The sequence below is a fragment of the Panthera uncia genome (genome assembly GCF_023721935.1).
Source record: "Panthera uncia isolate 11264 chromosome B2 unlocalized genomic scaffold, Puncia_PCG_1.0 HiC_scaffold_24, whole genome shotgun sequence".
NCBI classification, from domain to species: domain Eukaryota; kingdom Metazoa; phylum Chordata; class Mammalia; order Carnivora; family Felidae; genus Panthera; species Panthera uncia.
In genome coordinates, this window is record NW_026057580.1 from 20186539 (window position 1) to 20207673 (window position 21135).

Here is a 21135-nt window from a genome sequence, read left to right on the forward strand (position 1 = left end):
GCCTTACTCTACTGACCAAACCCATTGGGGGAAACCTGACCTCAGAAAGTCTGGAATCATTGGGACCACTAGTATAGTTCAAAAACTCAGGACAAATGAGAAGAGGATAACCTATTCTTTGGCTTCTATGCGCCTTTCTCGTTACCTTCATCCTCCGAGTTTTCCTAATGACCATACCTCATAGGGCTGTTGTGAGAACTGAGGGAACACACTGCCTACACTGGGCAGATCTCAGTCCTTGGGAGAAGGTGAAAGAACCCTTTGCTACAAGCTAGAGGTAAAGGTCATCCCTGTGAGAAGCACTGGAGTCAGAGCCGCACTGACCAGAGGGCAGGGACCATCAAGGAGTGGAAGGGCAGGAAAGAAAACAAAATTCAGGAACTTAACAAGGGGGAAATTATAAATGGCTTTGATCAAAAGATCACATGTTTTGCTTTGTTTTGTATTTTAGAGAGACAGGGAGAGAGGGTGCGAGTAGGAGAGGGGCAGGAGGAGAGAATCTTAAGTAGGCTTCATGCTCAGCATGGAGCCCAACATGGGGCTTGATTCTATGACCCTGGAATCATGACCTGTGCTGAAATCAAGAGTCAGATGCTCTGGGGTGCCTGGGTGGCTCAGTTGGTTAAGTGACAGACTTTGGCTCAGGTCATGATCTTGCAGTTTGTGAGTTCGAGCCCCGCGTCGGGCTCTTTGCTGACAGCTCAGAACCTGGAGCCTGCTTCAGATTCTATGTCTCCCCCTCTCTCTGCCCCTCGCCTGCTCACACTCTGTGTCTTTCTCTCAATAATAAATACACGTTAAAAAAAAAATGTTAAAAAAAAAAAAAAAGAGATGCTCAACCGAGCCACTCAGGTGCCCTGGTTTTTTTAATAAACACATCAAAATGAATCATTTTGTTTTAGTGAAAGTTGGAATTGCAGTAATAATGAAGTATCATGGAGTATTTCCATGCTGGTGGGCACTTACCACTTGATCAGTTATGTCTCACAAGCACCCTAAGAAACAGCAAGCATCCCCATTTTACAGATAAAATAACAAGTAGCTCAACACTCACCCTAAGTTATTTGGTAAATGGCAGAGGAGAGACTCAATTCCAGCAACTCCTACCAAATTGTCTTTTTTTGACAGCTATCTTTCCATATTGACATTTCATTTATCCAGGAGAGTTCAAGAATAATGCAGCATAAAATTTTTCAAGCTAGGACTTATTTCTCTAAGCCCCACAAATTATTTCAACTATTTCAATGGCAACATTAAATGTAAACAGACTTCTCTTTTTGAATGAAGCATGTAGATAATGAAGCGTGTACTTCTCTGTCCTGGTGAATCTGGGCCATCACCAGTCTCCGTGCTGTGTGGCCCAGTAGCACCCTCAGGAAGAAAGACCTGCATGCAGGTCAACCCCCTGGCAGTTCCTGAAGCAGGAATAGGAACATACAAACACTGAGTAGGAACATATCCTTCAAATGCTTACCAACTTCTTTAATGTCACTGCAAGTTGGGAAACTACACACATTTTTAAAAACCCAATGTAAAGATGGAGTTCCTAACAGTCAATTTGACGCAATTACCACCTACTGTGACTCCAGAATACATGGTTTTCTCTTTCAGATTCTTTGGTTAGTTTGCAGAGCTGAAATGTCAGCAAGGTAAACTTGGCTTTACAGCTTTTACAAACTGCAAGATCAGCCTACTTTCCCACTCAGCCTGAGTTTCTCCAGGTGTGAAAGATAGAGAGCAAGAGTCCTACTGACAAAATGTTGGACCTTTCTGGAAATGCTCATCTGAGGAGATCCTTTAAAATCCCTAGCTTTTCTTCATATCAGTATCCCATGGTCGCTCCCACCCCTTCCTGATACTCTCATGGCCCTCTCAATGTCTATAGTTCTTACTGGGTGTAACCCTCATTATATTTTAAAATTTCTCACTGACACATTAGACGTGTATATCCTCAACCAGTAGGCCTCAAGAGCATCCAGTCCCGTATTTGCTCCAATTCAGAGCATAATATAGGACTCATTGTCAGTGTTCAATTAATGTCAGATTCCTCCCTCTGATACCATTGCCCTCTCCTGTGGAACTATGCTTTCTGGATTACTTCCAATAGGACTTGGATTTCACATCTGCAAACAAACAAAATCACAAAAACAAAACCAGAACTCCCCATCTTCTGTCCCATAGTATCAGGGTAAGGTGCTCCCCTCATGAGCAAGGGAGAAGGAAGAACTTCACCAGTCACTACGTGGAGAACCAACATGATCTCCTGTTCAGAGCAGCTTCCAATTCATGTGATGCAGGCCCCCCATAAAGTCACACTTCCCCTCCACAAACTCCTGTGCAAAAAGACTAGCAAACCCTAAGAGCTGAACATCCAATTGCAAGTAGTTTCACAAAGATCCTGTAAGGAGATCTTCTTATCGGCAAGTACTCACAATATTTAAGTGTCTGATATACCAGGTATTACTTCTCCAGGAAGGGGTTTGGATTCAGGCTGAGAAAAGTCAGGAAAAGGGTCAATTCTCCTGGACTTTCATTCACCTGCCCCCCATGGCCATTTAGCGATGTCAAATTGGCAAAACTTGATTTGTACAAGCTTAACTGGTAAATGCTGGTGTCACTGACGAAGAAAACTGCCTAAAGACCTAACCCCCAAGGACAGCACAGCAGCCTGCTGCCACCGTGTGGTGACTTGGTGCAAATGTGGAAGCAGCAAAACCTGCAGGGCACAGCTTTCAAGGAAAACAAAATTAAATGTGTCTACCAAAGCACACAGTATTAAGGCCATGTGTATAATATAAAAATAGTTAAGTTTATTCAATGTCCTAGATATTTGGGTCAGAAGCATGTATTAGTCTTAACTGGTGCTACAGCAGAGAAAGTTTTCTTGGCCTTCATGACTTGCCTCAGAGCTTCACTCTGCCAGCACAGAACCTCTCAAAGCCTGTTCTAGACCAATGTGCTCAGAGAGAAAAACAGCTAACAAACACAGAAAGGATGAACAAAAACCAGCTGTGGTCCAACACCCCCAGATTCTCAGAGGTTATATGTTATTTATAGCCAACAATGGCTTGGTTTGTTCTGGGTAGGAGATGGAGAGAATGAATCAATGGATGAATGAATGAATGCACATGCAACAGTCTTAGTCCTTGCCCACTTTCTTCTCTTTACCCTATGGCAGCTTTGTCACATATCCCTCAACTTCAATTCAATTAACACCGTTATCCGGGGAATGAAAGATTGGCGGGGAGAGGAAATATGGAAGAAACTTCCTTGGCAGAACCCCAAAGTTCAGAGATGAGGCCTCCTTAGATGAGGAAGATGATGCCCTCAGAAACCATGACCTGGTTGTCATCCTGCATCTTGCTCAGCGCAGCCTGGATCTCTGCTGAAGAGAAAGGCTCTTCTTTGTCCCGGTTGATGGATTCTGTGAGGCGATTCATGCCCACCGACTGGGCATGAGCTTCCCGGAACACATCTAAGAGGGCCACCTTGAATTCCTTCAACCTGCCCAAGTCAGGAAAAGATGGGTGAAGAAGTAAACAAGCCCAAATGCTCTTAAGTGTTAACACAGTACAGGTATCCCCCAATACTCCCTCTACTATAGAGCTGCCTGAGCATTTTTAAGTATATATCCTCCGACCACAGGAGTCCATTTCTAGAAATTAACCTTACAACTACACTTCCATGAGTACACAGTGATATATAAATATAAGAATGTTTTACTGTCAACAGCAGTTTTACAGAACTGCTTTACATAAGTGTCCATCATTATGTCCAAATGCAAATAAATTCATATATCCACACTATAGTCATTAAAAAAGAAAATCTAGCGGCGCCTGGATGGCTCAGTCAGTCAAGTGTTCAACTCTTGGTTTTGGCTCAGGTCATGATCTCACAACAGGGTTTGTGGATTCAAACCCAGGTTGGGCTCCGCACTTTCAGCTTGGGATTCTCTGTCTCTCCCTCTCTCTGCCCCTCCTCACACATGCATACATGTGCTCTCTCTCAAAATAATAAATAAACTTAAGAAAAAAAAAAGAAAAAGAAAATCTATATAAGCTCCTGAGAACGTGTTTTAAAATACAGTTCAAGGGCACCTGGCTGGCTCAGTCGGAAGAGTGTGCAACTCTTGACTTTGGGGTCACGGGTTTCAGTCCCACATGGGGTGTAGAGATTACTTACTTAAAAAAAAAAATATATATATATATATATATGTACGTATGTATATTTCAATGGTCGTCTTTGGGAGATGAAACTGCAATTGATTTTAATGTTTTTTCCTAAATACCTTTCAATGTTTTCATATTGTCTTCAGTCAATATATTGTTGTGTGCTTAAGTTATTAAAAGAAAAAAAGCAAACCATAATCATAGATTTTCTTTGGTGTCCAGTAAACATAAAAATAGATATATAAAACTGTTTCTGAACCTCTAGTGGTAACAATTCCTCATCCCAAAGCAAATAACGACAATTCAATAAAGAAAAATGTGTGTCTGTATCCTATTGAAAAGAACCCAAGGTTATAGTAAGACAAAAATTTTGTTCTTGCTTCAAGACTCTCCTCCTTCCTGACCTCCCAAGGACACTATATTTAAAATTCTCATAGAGCACCATTTATAAAGCAAATGATAAAATGTAAACAACAGGGGATTCTGGGCAAAGGGTATAAAGGAGTTCTTTACACTATTTCTGCAACTTTTTTAAAGTTTGAAATTATAATTAGAATATAAAATGTTCTAAAAATCATTGGGCCTACAATTCTGAGCTCTGCTGATAACCAGCTTGTTTCACACCCTCTCCCCAGAAAAGAAGTCCTTGCCTCAAGGACATGTGGCATTCACTTTCCTACTCACCTGGATTCACTCAATTCCACCTTCTGGGACTCCTTGGTCTCCTGTGAGTCTGCAGTCTTTGGAGTATGCACTTTAGAGGATAAATGGTTGCAGATAACAGGAAGACAACAGATGAAGCCATTTCCACAGACATTAGACAAGTAATCCCCACTCGCCACACCTCACTAAGTCTGCCAAATACTCATTTCCTAAGGTTCTTAAGGGGCCAGCCAGGGTAAAGGGGTCAGACATCTCATACATTGTCTGGGATACTTAAGCCAGGCTTGGCAAAAAGCACAGCTCAAAGAAGCAAACTACTGAGCAAACTGGGCCCAGTTTCCAATGTTTTGACTGGATTTCCCTAAGTTCTCTTAGGACAAACCTCTTGGACACAAGGCCCTGAGCAGGAAACCAAATGGGAACCCACCAGATAATGCAGTACACAGAGCAACTAAAGTCAGCAAAGGAACCACCTCTTAATAGGGGACACTCACTCACCTTGAGGCATTTCCTCCTCTGTGTCACTGAAGTCATAGGGGTCATAGCCCCCATCCTTGGCATCGGAGTGACGAGTTTTCCTCCTAAAATACCCACAGCAATTAAGAGAAAGACTTTGGGGAAATCCATCCTGTGCCTCCGACCAGAGAAAAAGAACTAGAACTACCTACAATCAAAGTGAAACACTAGGCCCAGGCCTGTACAAACTGCTACTTTTTCTTAAGAGATCAAAAGCCTCCGAACTAGAACACAAACAGGCCCTGCTTCCCAATGCTCTTCTCTCTTACACGCCCTTATAAATTCAACCACAGGCATGAGAGGAAAAAGTAATCGTGAGGAAAGGATTTTGAAAGACATGCTCAAAAACCCAAGTGAGTTAGTGTTCCTGGTACTTAGCTTTAGCAGGAAAGAGGTCAAAAGCACCGTACCAAAGACAACAGAGGGGCCTGCTCACTCTCTGCCTAGGTTATCTCTGGCTTCCAACCCTGCAGATCTAGGCACCCTTTCCCTAAAACCTTGATGTCAACCAGCAGTACATGATCCACCTCCACCCCTCTCCCCAGCCCTAACTGCAGTCTTTATCTCATTTCTCTTTGCTCCGCCTTACCTCTTCCTCTTCTGCTCTTGGTCCTCCTGGCTTTTCTCCTCTTCATCATCTGTCTCTGATTCATCCTCATTTCGCTTCTTACGTTTCTTCTCCTTCTCTAAAACCTAAGACCAAGCCAAGCACAGGTGGGTGGGAAGGGTCACTGATTCTGGGAAACTGAATAAAAAACTCTGAATAAGAGTCCCTTCTACACTAAAAGAAAAAACTTCCATGTCTAAGGACTAAGCCTCTTTTGCCCCTGAGTCCCAGGACCAGGGGCACAGGAATAGGCTGTTACCTATCTTTAAATGCTGAGAAGTATGTTCAATGCCTTTCACATAGGAGGTACTTAATGAGTGTTTACAGTACAAAGAAATAAATGAAAAAAAAAAAAGGCTGGCCAATAATAGTTAAATGGAAAACAATTCATTTCTTTACAGATCAGGTGTTTAATTTAAATTTAAGACAATTCCCACCCTAGCAAAAAGAGTAAACCAGGAAAAGCTTATGGACCCATGATTAAAGCCCAGAGTGCTATAATTCACTAAAGTGGAAAGGAGGTGGGCAACGAGGAAAAGGAAGTCAGGCAAGGCTTCAAGTCTTGGTGTCTAAAATGACATAAACAAAATGTCACAAGCAGAAATTGAGAGATGGAATAAGAGGCAAGTTTGATAGTTCAACTTTTTTTTTTTTTAAGAGTTATGAGGAGGCTCCATGTCTCTCCATATCTATTTACTGTATCCCAACCATCTAGAAGTGCCTGGCCCCTAGAAGGCACCCAGTCAGTTTTATATTTCAATTGAAATGTATTTGAATTCCCAGTATTACACTGTCAATTTTTTGAGTGCCAGCACTGTACTGAGTTTGGATATCTTTTGCAGCACCAACCAGTGACTTATATGTAATAGTGTAACTACTACATTTCTTTTTCTTTAACTTTTTCTGAACAGAAAACTTAGGCCATGGAGTTTTCTAGTACATGCCGGCAGTGTGCTGGCTCTTTGGGCATAACCTGCATGACACACTGTATTATCCCACTGGGCTGATATCCTTGTGGGGTGGGACACCCATTGAAGCCTGTCATCTGAAAGGTCACTGAAAGCCTGTGGTGTTCCTACATGAAGGTAAGAAACCATCCTGAAGTTTGGGAGAAAGCCTTCCAGGAAATTACGCAAGAGAGAAGGATTATGGTTTCCTTTCAGGAGCCAAATCTGCATTGAATGTCCGAATATGTATTGAATGTATGTAACTTATGCTATAAACATGTAAGATATTCCTTTTTTTAAGTTTGCTTATTTGTTTGTTTATTTAATATAATTTATTGTCAAATTGGCTAACATACAGTGTATACAGTGTGCTCTTGGTTTTGGGGGTAGATTCCTGTGATTGATGCTTACATACAATACCCAGTGCTCATCCCAAGTGCCCTCCTCAATGCCCATCACCCATTTTCCCCTCTCCCCTGTGCACCACCTCCCCCCCTCCCCCATCAACTCTCAGTTTCTTCTCTGTATTTAAGAGTCTCTTCTGGTTTGCCTCCCTCCTTCTCTGTTTGTAACTATTTTCCCCCTTCTCTTCCCCCAAGGTCTTCTGTTAAGTTTCTCAAGTTCCACCTAAGAGCGTGAAGGTTCAACTTCTGATGCGAGTTTTTGAGATACCAATGGGATACTTCAAGAAACTGGCAAGGGAAAAGGTATAAAGGGAAGAGGAAGATCATCAAAGTCAATCCTTTGGAAACATCTACTTTTTTAAGAGATAAAGGAAGTATGAATAGGCAGAGAAGCAATCTCTTGATGGTGTAGCACATCAATTAAATCATCATCTCTGGGGCCTCTAGAGGCACTGGCATCAGTATTTTAAAGCTTTCCAGTTGGTTCTCACATTCAGTTAAATGTTGCTTTCCATTGGTGACCTAAATGCAGGTGTCAGCCATGGAGAGCTGGGCAGCCTAAGTACCAACATTTACCCAGAAGAAGTTCTCAAGCATCTGAACCCTCACCTTCTTGAAGTAAGCATACTGGACCAACTCTACAGCTTCCTCTGCATCCTGCAGGTCCACAGTCTTGCTCATGCGGGCCTTGGCATGGGCTGTGGCCAAGCGAATCAGAGTTTCCAGGGTCCGGGCTGTAACTGGTGATGTCTGGGGAAGAAAACAAGGGAGGATTATTTGTCTAGAATTCCTTAGGCATGCCTGTCATTCCCACTGCACAGAAAAGGATGAATATACTACCAGGATGACTCTAGGAAGTACAAGCAAGGATTCAGAGCTCTGTATTCTACATAAACACCTTATAAAATTCGGAAAGATAAAAATAACCAAGGAGATATGAGTGTTGAAGGAGAAAAGAGTAGGTGAACAGGGAAGAAAAAAGAGACATCTTATAGATGGAAAGAGAAAAGGCTAAAGAGACTACAATAATGAAAGAAGAATGATAATCCTTCACTTCCAGCCTGCGATGCTGTAAGAGCTTTGCTTTTTGTATCAACTGCATCATTTAATATTCTCAATAACTTCTCCAAGTTTTATAGATGAGGAAAATGGAACTCAGGGCTTTAGGTAACTTGTGCAAGGTCACACTAAGGCAGGGGAGGAAATTTTTTTTTTAATGTTTATTTATTTTTGAGACAGACAGAATACAAGCAGGGGAGGGGCAGAGAGAAAGGGAGACACAGAATCCGAAGCAGACTCCAGGCTCCAAGGTGTCAACATAGAGCCTGATGTGGGGCTCAAACTCACAAACCATGAGATCAGGAGATCTGAGCCAAAGTTGGATACTTAACCAACTGAGCCTCCCAGGCACCCCTAAGGACAAATTTTTAAAGTAGGGTAAATTCAAGTCCAGGGGAGGAGCATTCTGGCATGCTCCCATCAAGTGGTTCTCATGGGCGTGGGTGCACACCAAACTGGTGTGCTTCTTTTTTAAATACTATTGGCTAAATGGTATCTCTGGACTAATGAGTCAGAATGTCTGTGTTTAGGACTGGTCATGTATACTTTTTCAGTTTCAGGGGATTCTGATGTGCCAGTTAAGCATCCCTGACATTACCTAGACTTCTCATTTTTTTTTTTTTAATGTTTATTTTTTTATTTTTGAGAGAAAGGGAGACAGTGCAAGCAGGGAAGGGGCAGAGAAAGAGGGAGACACAGAATCCAAAGCAGGCTCCAGGCTCCAAGGTGTCAGCACGGAGCTCGATGCGGGGCTCGTACCCACAAGCCGTGAGATTGTGACCTGAGCCAAAGTCGGATGCTTAACCAACCGAGTCACCCAGGCACTCCTGGCCTTCTCATTTTTTGGATAAAAAAACCCAAAAAACAAAAAACTCACAACCTGAGAGTGAATGGATTTGTGAAAGGCCAAAAAATTGGCTGAAGACTTGGGATCAGAGCATAGAGCTAGTTCTCTATGTCACACACCCACATTTCCCACTGTATGATCCTTCAGTGATGGAGCCGGTCACGTCTACTTCTAAGCATCCCAAATTATCATTTATACCCCATCCCACATTCAAAAACAAATATATTCACTTTTAAATAAATTCACCAAATCTTTTAATGGTTTAGAAGCTGTTAAACCAGAGTTTGGAGGTTACACATTCCATTAAAAGCTCTAATTCTTGAATAACCTAAAAAGTGAGTGAAATCCTAGCCCGCATTAGCAGAACTACAGAATCCAAATCGAGAGATTTACCAGACCTACTAAGACCACAACTAAAATAGCATATTACACTCAGTGAGAGGGCTTCTGACACACTGGAACACGTTGAGAGAAACAATTAAAAAGAAAAGGGGGTGCTTAATCTGAAGAAGACAAGTCATACACAATCACTAGAAAACAAAATTAAGACCCACAGGTCTACATCATGGGGAAGCAGGTTCAAGCCCAATAAATAGAAGAATATTCTAAGAATGATGTACCAGGCATGCAGCCACTGGAGGTGTCAAGGAAGTCTTAGCAGAAATTCCAGACGATGGAATGCCTGTCTATGTGTGAGGCTGGAATAAGTGATTTGGAATCGTGTCTAAACCCAAGAGTCTATACCACATAATAATGGTCTTGGACTTGGGTCTTTCTGCTTTGAAATCCTTACAATGCCCCATGAAATTCAGATAAATTCACAGGTAGATTTCTAGAAATAGCTTTGGATAATCACCATGGTTGTCCAAATAATCATCTGCCGAAGTCCAGCTCAAATATCACAGCCTCTTCCCTCACACTCATTCCTTTCTACAAAGTCTAAAGGAAAAACTAATAGCTTCTTCATCTATATACTCCACTCATCTTTCACATTCATTCCCTTTTAGGTACCACACTGTGGCATATACCTATATATATGCACATATGATCTTTCCATCTACCTTCCTGCCTCCCCATCCCAGATCTGAGCTCTTTGAGGATAGCTCTTCCTATCTTAACCCTATATGTAAGAACAAACACCAGTTCAGTTCCCAAAAGTTGCTCCTTATGTTTGCTGAATGAATCGTAGCTTCTGGAGGCCAATGTCATCTGAACCAATGAGATACAGGCATCTCTGGCATTCTCACTTCATTTTCCCTTGTAAAAGGAAATGATAAGAATTGTATAACAGGAAGCCCTTCAGACCAGAAAGAAAAAGATAAGGAGTCACTAAGTTAAAATGTTTTCAGACCTCCCAGATAACTGGGACTCCCAGCCTTCTACTTAAGGAATTCCCAGCTCCATCTTCCCTGTGGGGACTCACCCTGGCAGTGTCTGAGCTCATGCTGTCTTGACTGCGCAGGCGTGAATACTCTTCTGCAATGTAGGCGGCTGACTCCTGAGTTAGGACGGGCTTGATGATTTTGGCCACATGGATGTACTTCCTCATGAAAGCTGCACTCACCATCTTCTCCCTGGACACACACACAGTGAATTCTACGTCTTTGCCACACCTTGGCAACTGGCTGGGATAGGGACTTGGCCTCTCCTCAGAGAAGTCAAGGACAAGTAGTAGAGATGCAATCTAGAATACGTTATCATAAATCCCATTTATATAGAATGTGTACAAGACCCTTTCATATATCTTTCCTGAACTGTGTGGCTACTACTTACTTAGGTATTATTTGTAAGGTAAATAGTACAGGTGAAGTTTAGGTATTATTTGTCCTAGGTAAAAACTATGGCTCAGAGTAGCTTAAATGGACTCAAATTCAGTTTTCTGACTCCGAATTCCATGTTCTTAAATGAACAGGCTTGAAAACTATACGCATCCTACCGTACCACGGCCCAAAGCAGAGGTATAAGATCTCGCATTTCATGTGTTGAGCACTTGATCCCTAGTCTCCTTTATCCAAATCCACCTGCACAGCACCCAGTGCTTGCTATCTACTGCCCCTTCAACATAAATTTGTCACAAATAGCTACATGATTTGTATAGTACTTCATATATGAGGATGACGTGAAACACCCACCATTCGTTGGGCATGTGGTCAAAGTCTTCCATTTTAAGAAAACATCAGAACTAAGCCTAATCACCACAAACATAAAGCAACTAGCCAGAAAAACGGGTATATGTGTGGGATCCAGAAAACAGGCCCACAGCATTATAATCCAAGCATGATCCTGCCTGGGCAGCACATAAAAACGTGTTAATATGACATAAATCTCAGGTTCCCTCAAGGGAGAAACATGAAGACCGCTCACTTTTTCTTCTTGGTCCCATGCAGAAGGTTGTCATGCTTCTCATAAATCTGGGTGTCCTGCTGGTCCTCCTGGTTAAGATTGGGATCATCTGTGGCCAGGATATCCACGGCACTACCCAAAGGCATAGCTAGAAAACCCAAGTTGGGGGAGAAGAGAGTAAGAAATTGCTTCTTCTGAAGATAGAGAAGACTAACAAAGCAAAGATAGACAGAGACATGCAGAGCCCACAAATAAGAAAGGTGGGACCACCTGGCTCACACATGCTCAAGTGTTCCCAGACAAAACTGACAAAAGACACACCTCAGGGTAACTTCCAGTGAACAAGAAGGGAGTGGCCAGGCAGACAAGGGTTCAACATCAACTCAGAAACAGAAACACCTCCCACCATCTGGCCCAGGCCTGAGATAACAGCGTCAGTTTAGGTTCCCTTCCATTAGTCCATCTTACTCTTCTCATGACCTCACCATCGCCATCCTGCTCCCCGGGCGCCCTGTAACGGTGCATCCTAAGGACATGGTCTGAGATCTCTCGATCCTGCTCAGGATCCATCTGATCCAGCATGATGAAGAGTAAGTCAAATCGGGACAGCAGTGAGTCCTGCAGCCCAATGTTCTCCATAGGGGTCTTGTACTGATCATACTACAGAACATAAGGAAAAAGGAAAGTGGAGGCGACATCAATGGGAAGAAAGCACAAGGAGACTAATTAAAGTTATTAATGATTCTGTTACTAGGTATTTATCATACAGATAGATTTCCAAATGTGTAACAAAATACACAGAAAGGGATATTCATTGCAATTTTATTTCATAATAGCAAGAGGAAAAAGGGAAAACGCCAAATGCCCATCAAAAGGACACTAGTTAAACAAATTACTATAAATCCATACAATGAAGTATAATAAGATAGCTAGTAAAAAGAAAGAAAGAAAAAATAAAGGCCAAATTCAGCAAACGCCAAGATGGATAAATATAAAAGATTACACATTAGCACATCATCATCATAGTAAAAAACAAAGATAAACAGACTAATTTGTTAACAAGGAGATCATGTAGCTGTTGGTACATGCTTAAGTTGTTTCCCGAAACCCTCAAGAGCTGTTAGTGATTATCTCCTGGGAAAGGGATAGGAGAGAAAAGGCTTTTAATGTCCATATCGTACTCTCTGTTCTGTTTATATATCCTATCATCTGCATGTAGTACTTTGGTTGTAATGCCAATTCAAGCTACTGGGCTGTGAGACTGCAGGTCACTTTTGTTTTCTTGTCTGTATTTCTAAAGTTATTGTTAAAAGTAACTTTCCAGGGTATTCTGATGTGTATGAAAAGGTGAAGAACCACTGCCCTATATCAAAGACAGCAGCAAAGCGATGGATGAGCTTCCTTTAGTCTTTGGCCTATTATTTCCCTGGGGCATTGAGAATAAACTTCATGACCCAGTTACTCAGCAAAACCAAACCAAGGTGAGGACAACAGTAAAGTGCCTAATTCCACTCACCCTGCCATAGACGGGGTTGGCAGCTGCCAAAACACTACAGCGGGCATTCAGCCGAGCATGGATGCCAGCTTTGGCGATGGTGACTCGACCCTGCTCCATCACTTCGTGGATGGCCGTGCGGTCCATGTCGGACATCTTGTCAAATTCATCGATACAAACCACACCTCGATCAGCAAGGACCATGGCTCCCGCTTCCAGACGGCGTTCCCCTGGGAAATGAGGAGGTAAAGATATGTGCTACTATCCAGGTTGGAGGGGATGAGGGGAGAGACTTCAATCTCCTTCCTAAGCACTCACTGTCACTCATGAGAACACAGTGAAGAGCTGTTAAGTTCCTAGAGTCTTAGAGAAAAACCATGGTGGGTCAACCTTTTAAGGTCCAATCTGTATGATCCCTCAGCAGCCAGCCTCCAACAAACTTTACTCATGGATTCTCTCTTTATCTTCATCCTCATGTGATTCCCCAACTAGAGCTCTGCTCTCTTTTCACTAGTCTTCAAATCCCTTCCTCTAATTTATAAAATAGCACAATCTTCATTTTTATCTCCCAATTTGCAAAGCCTTCTCCTTCAAAAACTGAAGACATTCTTGTCAATAGAGGGTCACCCAAAGACGTAAATAATTCAGCCACTGTTACCAGAGGCTACTAAGTCCTCTACGATCGGGCTCAAACTAACCTTTCAAGTGTATCTTCTCAACATAGGCCAGTGCCGAGAGCAAACTCAAAGAATCTATGCTTGATCTCACTGCTGGACCTTTGCCAAAGACCTTTATACCCTTACCAGTTTCCTGGTCTGTGGTGACAGCGGCTGTCAGACCCACTCCAGAGGAACCCCGGCCAGTGGTGGGGATAGCCCGGGGCGCAGTACACAACACATAGCGTAGAAGCTGAGACTTGGCAACCGATGGGTCCCCTGTAATTTGGGGGGAGGAGGGTAGTGGTGACTTGCTAGGAAACTCCTCCCACTGCCCAGCAAGTTCTGCCAAGAGCATAACAGAAATTTATAGTAATTGGTTGTTAATAGTATCCCTTTCACTTTCCCTTCACCATTCATGGAAGAATATATTTTAGATATTATACATCAGGAACCCCAAAAATGAGAATAATATTAAGAAAAGACTTTTGCCCTTTGATAGAACCAAAATACACTATGTAGAAAATACATAATCTTACAGACTATAGCTTCCCACAACCACACTCCACAAGAGAAGACCGAGAGGCTAAAGCAAATCCCCAATGCCATACCGATTAGGAGAATATTGATGTCCCCACGGATGTGGCTGCCATTTTCTAGGTCTCGTTCCACCCCTCCCAAGAGCAAGCAGAGAATGGCTTTCTTAACATAGTCATGCCCATGGATGCTAGGGGCCAATGACCTGGCCAGCTGGTCAAAGATATCCTATAGAGGAATAACCAAAGGTGTGAAAAGCCTGGTGAGGTTCAGTGGGGTTTTGCTGAGCTCCACTTTATGCTTTAATCTATAAAAATACTTGAAGAAACCTGCAAATATAGACACTGTTTCTAACTGTAAGATTTTAAGACAAATCATACTGATCAGACCATTATCAGAACAGATACAGAGAAAGCCTGGATTCCAAAACTTGCTTAGGGGTTTAATATTTAAGAAAAAAAGCATTTCCAGGTTCCCAACATGTTAGGTTTAATAAGAATGTGTATTGTGCTTCCAGTGACCTTTATCACACAGGCATACACAGATGATCCTTGAACAATGCAGAGGTTAGCGGTGCCAACCCCCTTACGCAGTGGAAAATCACGCATAACTTTTGATTCCAAAACCTTTACTAATACCCTACTCTTGGGGTAAAGCCTTACCAAGAACATAAAATGAGTCAATGAATACATTTTTGTATATGATATGTATTCTATGCTCTATTTAGCTAGAGAAAGGAAAAAGCCATTAAGAAAATCTAAAGGAAGAGCAATACATTTACAGTACTTGTATTTATCGGAAAACACCCACAAGTAAGTAAACCCACATAGTTCAAACTCATGTTGTTCAAGGGTCAACTACATTTTCTTCAATTCTAATGTACTCATTGGTACATTGATATTCTTTAATTCTAGTATTTGTATTAGGTTCACTCAGCAGCCCAGCAGGTAACACAACAGAAATATTAAACAGCAAAAACACCTGTTTACCTGCTGACTGGGTCAAAACTAAAAACTAACACCACATACTTCAAAGGAAAACCTTCCTCCTGATCCAGTACAAAGATGAAAGGTGGCCCATGGCCAAACACAACCCTAACAAATCCATCCCCACCCTCAGATCCCTAAAGGATGCTCAGACCTTGGAACGAGTTTTACTGAACTTCTTGATCTTGGCTATATCCTCAGCAGAGAATGAAGGCTGAACATCCTTGCTCATTTGCTTCACGTTACAGGCAATCAGGATAGTCCTGGGACAAAGAGAGTAAGAGGGAGCCTGCTGTTTTCAATTCTTAACATCAGAGTCAACAGCATGTTGAAAAAAAAATAAAGGAAAAAAGAGAAAAAGACAAGTTGTTCTGAATTCAACAATCGAGTCTCTCTTAGTCTGTGACACAAATATGCCAATGATTCTTCACCTCAGGAATTTATTCTTTGCTGCCCCACAGAGCTTCAGACAGAAGTGTGGACGAGAAGGAGGTGGGAATACGTGAGAAACTCTCCCAGGTAAGCCATGAGGCTGGAACCATGTTCCCAATAACTCCCACTTTTAGCATAAGATAGTATTATCAATTTTATTTGATGGAGAGGAGGCATCCCATCTCCCAGGCAGGTAGGTTGCTCTACCTGTCTGACGTGACACTCCAGAATATGGCAAACTGGTTCAAGAATACTACAAGAAGGGGCGCCTGGGTGGCGCAGTCGGTTAAGCGTCCGACTTCAGCCAGGTCACGATCTCGCGGTCCGTGAGTTCGAGCCCCGCGTCAGGCTCTGGGCTGATGGCTCGGAGCCTGGAGCCTGTTTCTGATTCTGTGTCTCCCTCTCTCTCTGCCCCTCCCCCGTTCATGCTCTGTCTCTCTCTGTCCCAAAAATAAATAAAAAACGTTGGGAAAAAAAAAAAAAAAAAAAAAGAATACTACAAGAAATGTAAGCTGCCAGCAGTCAAATATCTCACAACTGCCCCTTTACCTGAAGGTCCCTGAAGTATAGCCTCCCTTCTTTCCAGGAAGGCAACGGTAGGTCCCTACAACCTGGACTCGATCACCAGGTTTCACTTTATCTACCAAGTCATCATCCAGAATGACATCCACAGAACGGGGGAGTTGGCCAGCAGGGGCCTTCTCCGGCATCTCCTGGATGGTGATGGTCTGGTGGTCCTTGTAGACAGAAAGGCCATATTCTGTCTCAAGGGGATTGTTTTCCTCATCCTGAAAAAGACACACAGAAAAGCATTATCTCATCCTGGTCTTAAAAATGCGATACTCATTTTTTATAGGAAACAAATACAATTTGAAAATGACCAGAGATTTTAGTATTTAGGAACAAAACAAGCCAAATGTCTTCTCTAGCTTTTTCTATTCCCATCTGTTTTAGTAACAAATCATTTAATGGGAGGGACAACTACAGTCTGAAGGAATCATGGCTATATTAACATCTAAATTAAGATTCTTATTTCCCCTTTACTATGATGCAATATTTCCACTCCTAGGTCATACCTGACAGAAACATTTGCCCAAAGCCACATACTACAATGTTCACAGCAGTATTATTCTTAATAGCCCCAAATTAGAAAATATCCAAATGCCATCAACAGAATCGTTAAATAAATGTGGCATATCCACACAAATGAACACTATACAGCAATGAAAATGTATAAAATACACCTATTTACAACATGGATGAATCTCATAAATATCTATTGAACAAAGGCAGCCCAACATGGGAGTATTCAGATAAAATATAAAAACAGGCAAGCTAACTATCAGGATAGGGTTAAGCCTTGGGGAGTGTGGGCCTTTAAAAACTTCTGAATGTTAGGAAGGCTCAATTTCCTGGTCTGGATGCTGATTTTACAGGTATATTCAGTTTGTGAAATTTCACTGAGCTGCAAACTCCTATAAGCTTTCCTGTATGTATATTAAACTTCAGTGAAAATATTTTAAACTTTGATTTCTTGCCATTTGAGTTTTCTAAACACACAACGGCTGTTACTTACTAAGTGCTTACTATGTACAAGGCATTGTGCTATCATCTCATGAGATTATCTCATATAAGCATCACAACAATTCCGTTTAGCAGGTATTTTTCACATTTAACAAATAAGGAAACTGAGGCTGAAGAGTTCCCCAAAGTCACACAGGAAATTGCAGGGCCCAGACTTGAGGCAAGTATAACTCCAAAGCCATGTTCTTAAGTACCACATTAGATGACCTCCAGGAGTCCAAAGTATTTCAGGTCTTGAGCAAAGAAGCCTGGCCCCAGTAATCAACAGAAGACTACTCCCTCAGTAGTTACTGAAGACATTCTAGAAGGAGAGCTCTTAATGAAGAAGAGAGCAGGGTGACTTAGAAAACCTAACTGGCCTGAAAGTAAAAAGACATGTATTCTAGTCTAGGGTCATCACTAACTGAGACCATATGCAAGTCACTTAACCTCTCCAAACCTCAGCATTTCATCTAGAGGCAGACTAAAGGATTCTAAAGTATGCTTCAGTTACAATTCTAAGATATTCATTCTTGTTTTATTTTAAGATTCCTGCACTAGCTGAGTTGAAAACAAGAACTGGGTCTCATTCATATCTGTGTCTGCCACAGAACTTAACAATTCTTTGGATGCAGTGGTTCTCACTTGTTATTTGATAGCAGGGAAAGGTATTCCTTGATAGAATGAATTCAGACATCAAGTACCCAATATTAATCATCTTCTGTCTCAGTAGAGGGTCTCACAACGTCCTCAATTCAGATCAATCTGACCACTAAGAATACAGCCATTTCCAATGCCATTCTTCTCCCAAACCCAAAGTAAAATATTTGCAAAGATTTCATAGCAGCAATATAGTGTAAGTATTCTCCCATATTACTTTAAGTAGATTATAAACTTGTATATAACTTTGCTAAAAGATCAATGTAGACTGATGGCTTTTTTCCACACTTTCATAATTTGCCAGATTTTCTAAAGTGAGTATTCATTTAAAAAAAAAAAAAAGAACTGAAGGCTTTCCATATTAAACTCTGGCTAGCAACCAATCTTTCCTTTAAGTTAATGCTTACTTTTCAGCTTATTTACTTCTAGAAGACTTCAAACATTACACAATTATTTGCATGAAAACAGACATCTTTGATTCCAACCTCCAAAGAAGGCCAATTAATTCATTCCCCTCACCTTGGTAGGATATACAGAGCTGGACGGAAAAGCCACCAGGCTGGTGAGATCAGAATAGCGTCGCTCTATAGTCTTCTTGGTAGCAGGGCAGTAGTGGACACTGCGGACGACTTTGGGACGAACTAGAGAGCCTAGGAATAGAAACATGCATAGAAAGTCACACAACTAGACAGTGACAGAGGTGAAATCTGACCCAGGCAAGCCTGTCATGACTCCAAATACTGTACTCTTCTGACTAGTTGAAGCTACTTCATTAATACTTACCATTTAATCATCTTTATATTTACATGTAGAACATCAACATATCTGTATAAAATCTAAAGTATAACCGAGCCTGTCCAAGAAGTCATAGGAGTTAAGAATTAGAATGAAGAGATTGCCAAGATTCCCCTACTCTCAGCAGAATTCATCATTCTGGACCCCCTAATGGTGCACACTCACAGCTCCTTCCAGTTTCGCCCTGTAAGTTCAGTGCTATATGCTACCCAGCTCCTCTCAGCCTCTCCTGGTTTCCCCGCCCCCCCCCCCCCCATAGTCTATCCCACCTCCATTCCCTTAGTCCCCTATTTGAAGCCACTCACACTTAGTGACAATGCCCTCCACACAGACTACACAGCTGAGGAAGCAGGAAGTGAGAGTCCGGGGAGACACATGCTTAGAGCCAAAGCTGCCCTCCAATCCTATGTAGAACTCTTCATACTGCTTGGCATAGGTAGCATCAATGGAGGCCACAAAATCCTTTAAAGCCCGCTGGAAGGCAACCAGCTCCTCAAAGGCATTGCTCAGGAGGCTGCAGATGGTTAAGAGAAAGAATTATTAAGCCGAGAGAGAAAAATTAAAAAAAAAACTGACCCTCAAAAACAAAAGTTGACATTCCTTGATGATCAAGCCAACAAGTGAAAATCTAGCTCCTCCTTTCTCCTGCCATCTTACAAGACTCAGTAAATTGTATCAGAACTGACGGCGAACTTTAGTTCAACTTCTCAACGATGCAGAAATGATACTCAGTTAAACATGGAAGGGGGAGCTCTCCAGAGGAAAATGCCTACCACCCACTTTGGGAAGAAGGAAAAAAACATAGGTGGTAAGGCAATGAGGGTCAAAAACATCTCATCCAGATTCTCTCCTCGGAAGCCTGTTCCAATACGGAGAAAAGAAAAGGGAGCCATTCTCACTCGGAGCCAGGATATCCTCTTGGAAACCCTTGCCACTTACCGGTTAGCCCTCTTCTCATTTTTCCTGCGCAGGTCATTCACATTGACAATCAACCGGTATTGGTTGTCACTGATCAGCTCCCGAACTTTGCTCTGATAAATTCCCTGGTCTTCCTACAAAACAGCCACCACATATCACAACAGCCATAAATTCAAATATAAGATGGTATTTAAACAGACGCAGTTCTCACAGCAAGATAAAGGTCATTCTCTGCAGCACAGCTGACCCCCAATTTCTCCACATTTTCACTCACTACCTGAAATTCCAAATACACCTTACAAGGCCATTGCAGGAGTTATAATGATTTCCTCAACGCCCATGCTATTATTTCTACTGACAACTACAGCTTTTCTGTATGCAGTCATTTCTCAACTTTTAATGGGGAATTAAAACAAGCTCATAATAATAAGTCTACAAGGACGAGTAAAAATCTCGTCAAAACAAGATTAGCATATCAAAATGACTTTTCACTTAAGAATTACGTAGGGAATTAAAAGATTTTATTTCTCGATCAGCTGTTTGTAGAATAGGAAAGAGTTCTCTCATATCCAGACCTAAAGGATATGGGAGCCTTCGCTATTTGTTTACAGATACAGTATTATCAATCTTTCAAGATGCTTTACCAGTATTCTAAGGCTTCCAATCATGGATGGCATACAAAACCCCCTTTACCAGCATACCAAATACTTTTCCTCTGCATCTCCTGTGGCATAGAAAAAGAATGCGGCCAAATTAGGAAGAAATCTTTTCTGCCCCGTAGGAAGTCAGTGATTAGAATCTGCGCAACTACAACGTAGCGGGTCATTACCGTTCTAACGCACTCTTTCCCCCACACTCCCTCCAAATTCGGAAAGCAGGGAGTGATCTCCAAAAGGTCAAAGGAAGCTTTGCTATTTTGTGTGCACTTGAAAGAAACCCGTCGCCTTTCGCGAGACCCCGCTATCATTTGCACTTAGGAGAATTACAGGATCGCTCTGTCAAGGATGCACCTACAGGCGACAAGCTAACGACGGATTCCACCGGGAGAAACGTTACTAGATCGGGCATGGAAGGGTCCTGAGGGCGCCGGTACGGCCGCAACAGTCCGGAGGCCCAGCAGTCCTCTCGGGAGCTCCGGGGGCCCAGCCACCGCTCGGCGTGGAGCGGCATCTGCCATAGCCCAACTCGGCCCGTCAGCGTCCCCAGGGGCTCCAAGCAACAGAGACTCGCGACCCCGTGCCTTTCTCACCTCGTCATCCAAGAAGTCCAGGTAATCTCTCTGCGCTTCTCGCAGCTCCACGTCGTCCAGTACCACGGTCCCAGCCATGCTCCCCGCCTAGGAACTGCTACCTCCAAGCCCGCGCGAAGGGTCCCCACCTGACCCCGCCCCGGCGCGAAAACTTCCGAACTTTTCCCGCCACCAAAGGCTACGTTGAGAAGGGGCGGGGCTTTTCTGGGCATATTCACATTCTGATTGGCTGATTCCTCTTACGCCAAAATAGTGAATGTCCAATCGAGAACTTTTTCTTCTTCGGCTT

General features: G+C 42.4%; 1 protein-coding gene across 1 annotated transcript; it reads right to left on the minus strand.

The window, feature by feature from the left end:
* Positions 1 to 1461: 1461 nt before the first annotated feature.
* MCM3 (minichromosome maintenance complex component 3) lies at positions 1462 to 21114 on the minus strand. Its single transcript, XM_049653802.1, has 17 exons — positions 20847 to 21114; positions 19619 to 19731; positions 18985 to 19193; positions 18404 to 18534; positions 16211 to 16449; positions 15384 to 15492; positions 14318 to 14471; positions 13854 to 13985; positions 13072 to 13280; positions 12041 to 12215; positions 11577 to 11703; positions 10636 to 10786; positions 7916 to 8056; positions 5938 to 6041; positions 5331 to 5413; positions 4854 to 4923; positions 1462 to 3504 (listed from the first exon to the last, which is right to left on the minus strand). The coding sequence occupies exons 1-17, from the start codon at positions 20922 to 20924 to the stop codon at positions 3306 to 3308; spliced, it is 2424 nt and encodes an 807-aa protein (XP_049509759.1). The 5' UTR covers positions 20925 to 21114; the 3' UTR covers positions 1462 to 3305.
* Positions 21115 to 21135: the final 21 nt, after the last annotated feature.

Coding starts and splice junctions, on each gene's coding strand:
- MCM3 (XM_049653802.1), bottom strand. CDS start 20,924: ATGGCTGGGACCGTGGTACTGGACGACGTGGAGCTGCGAGAAGCGCAG. Junction 8,057..10,635: donor TGAGCTCAGACACTGCCAGG/GTGAGTCCCCAC, acceptor TTTCTTCCCCAG/ACATCACCAGTTACAGCCCG. Junction 5,414..5,937: donor CAAGAGCAGAAGAGGAAGAG/GTAAGGCGGAGC, acceptor TGGGTATTTTAG/GAGGAAAACTCGTCACTCCG.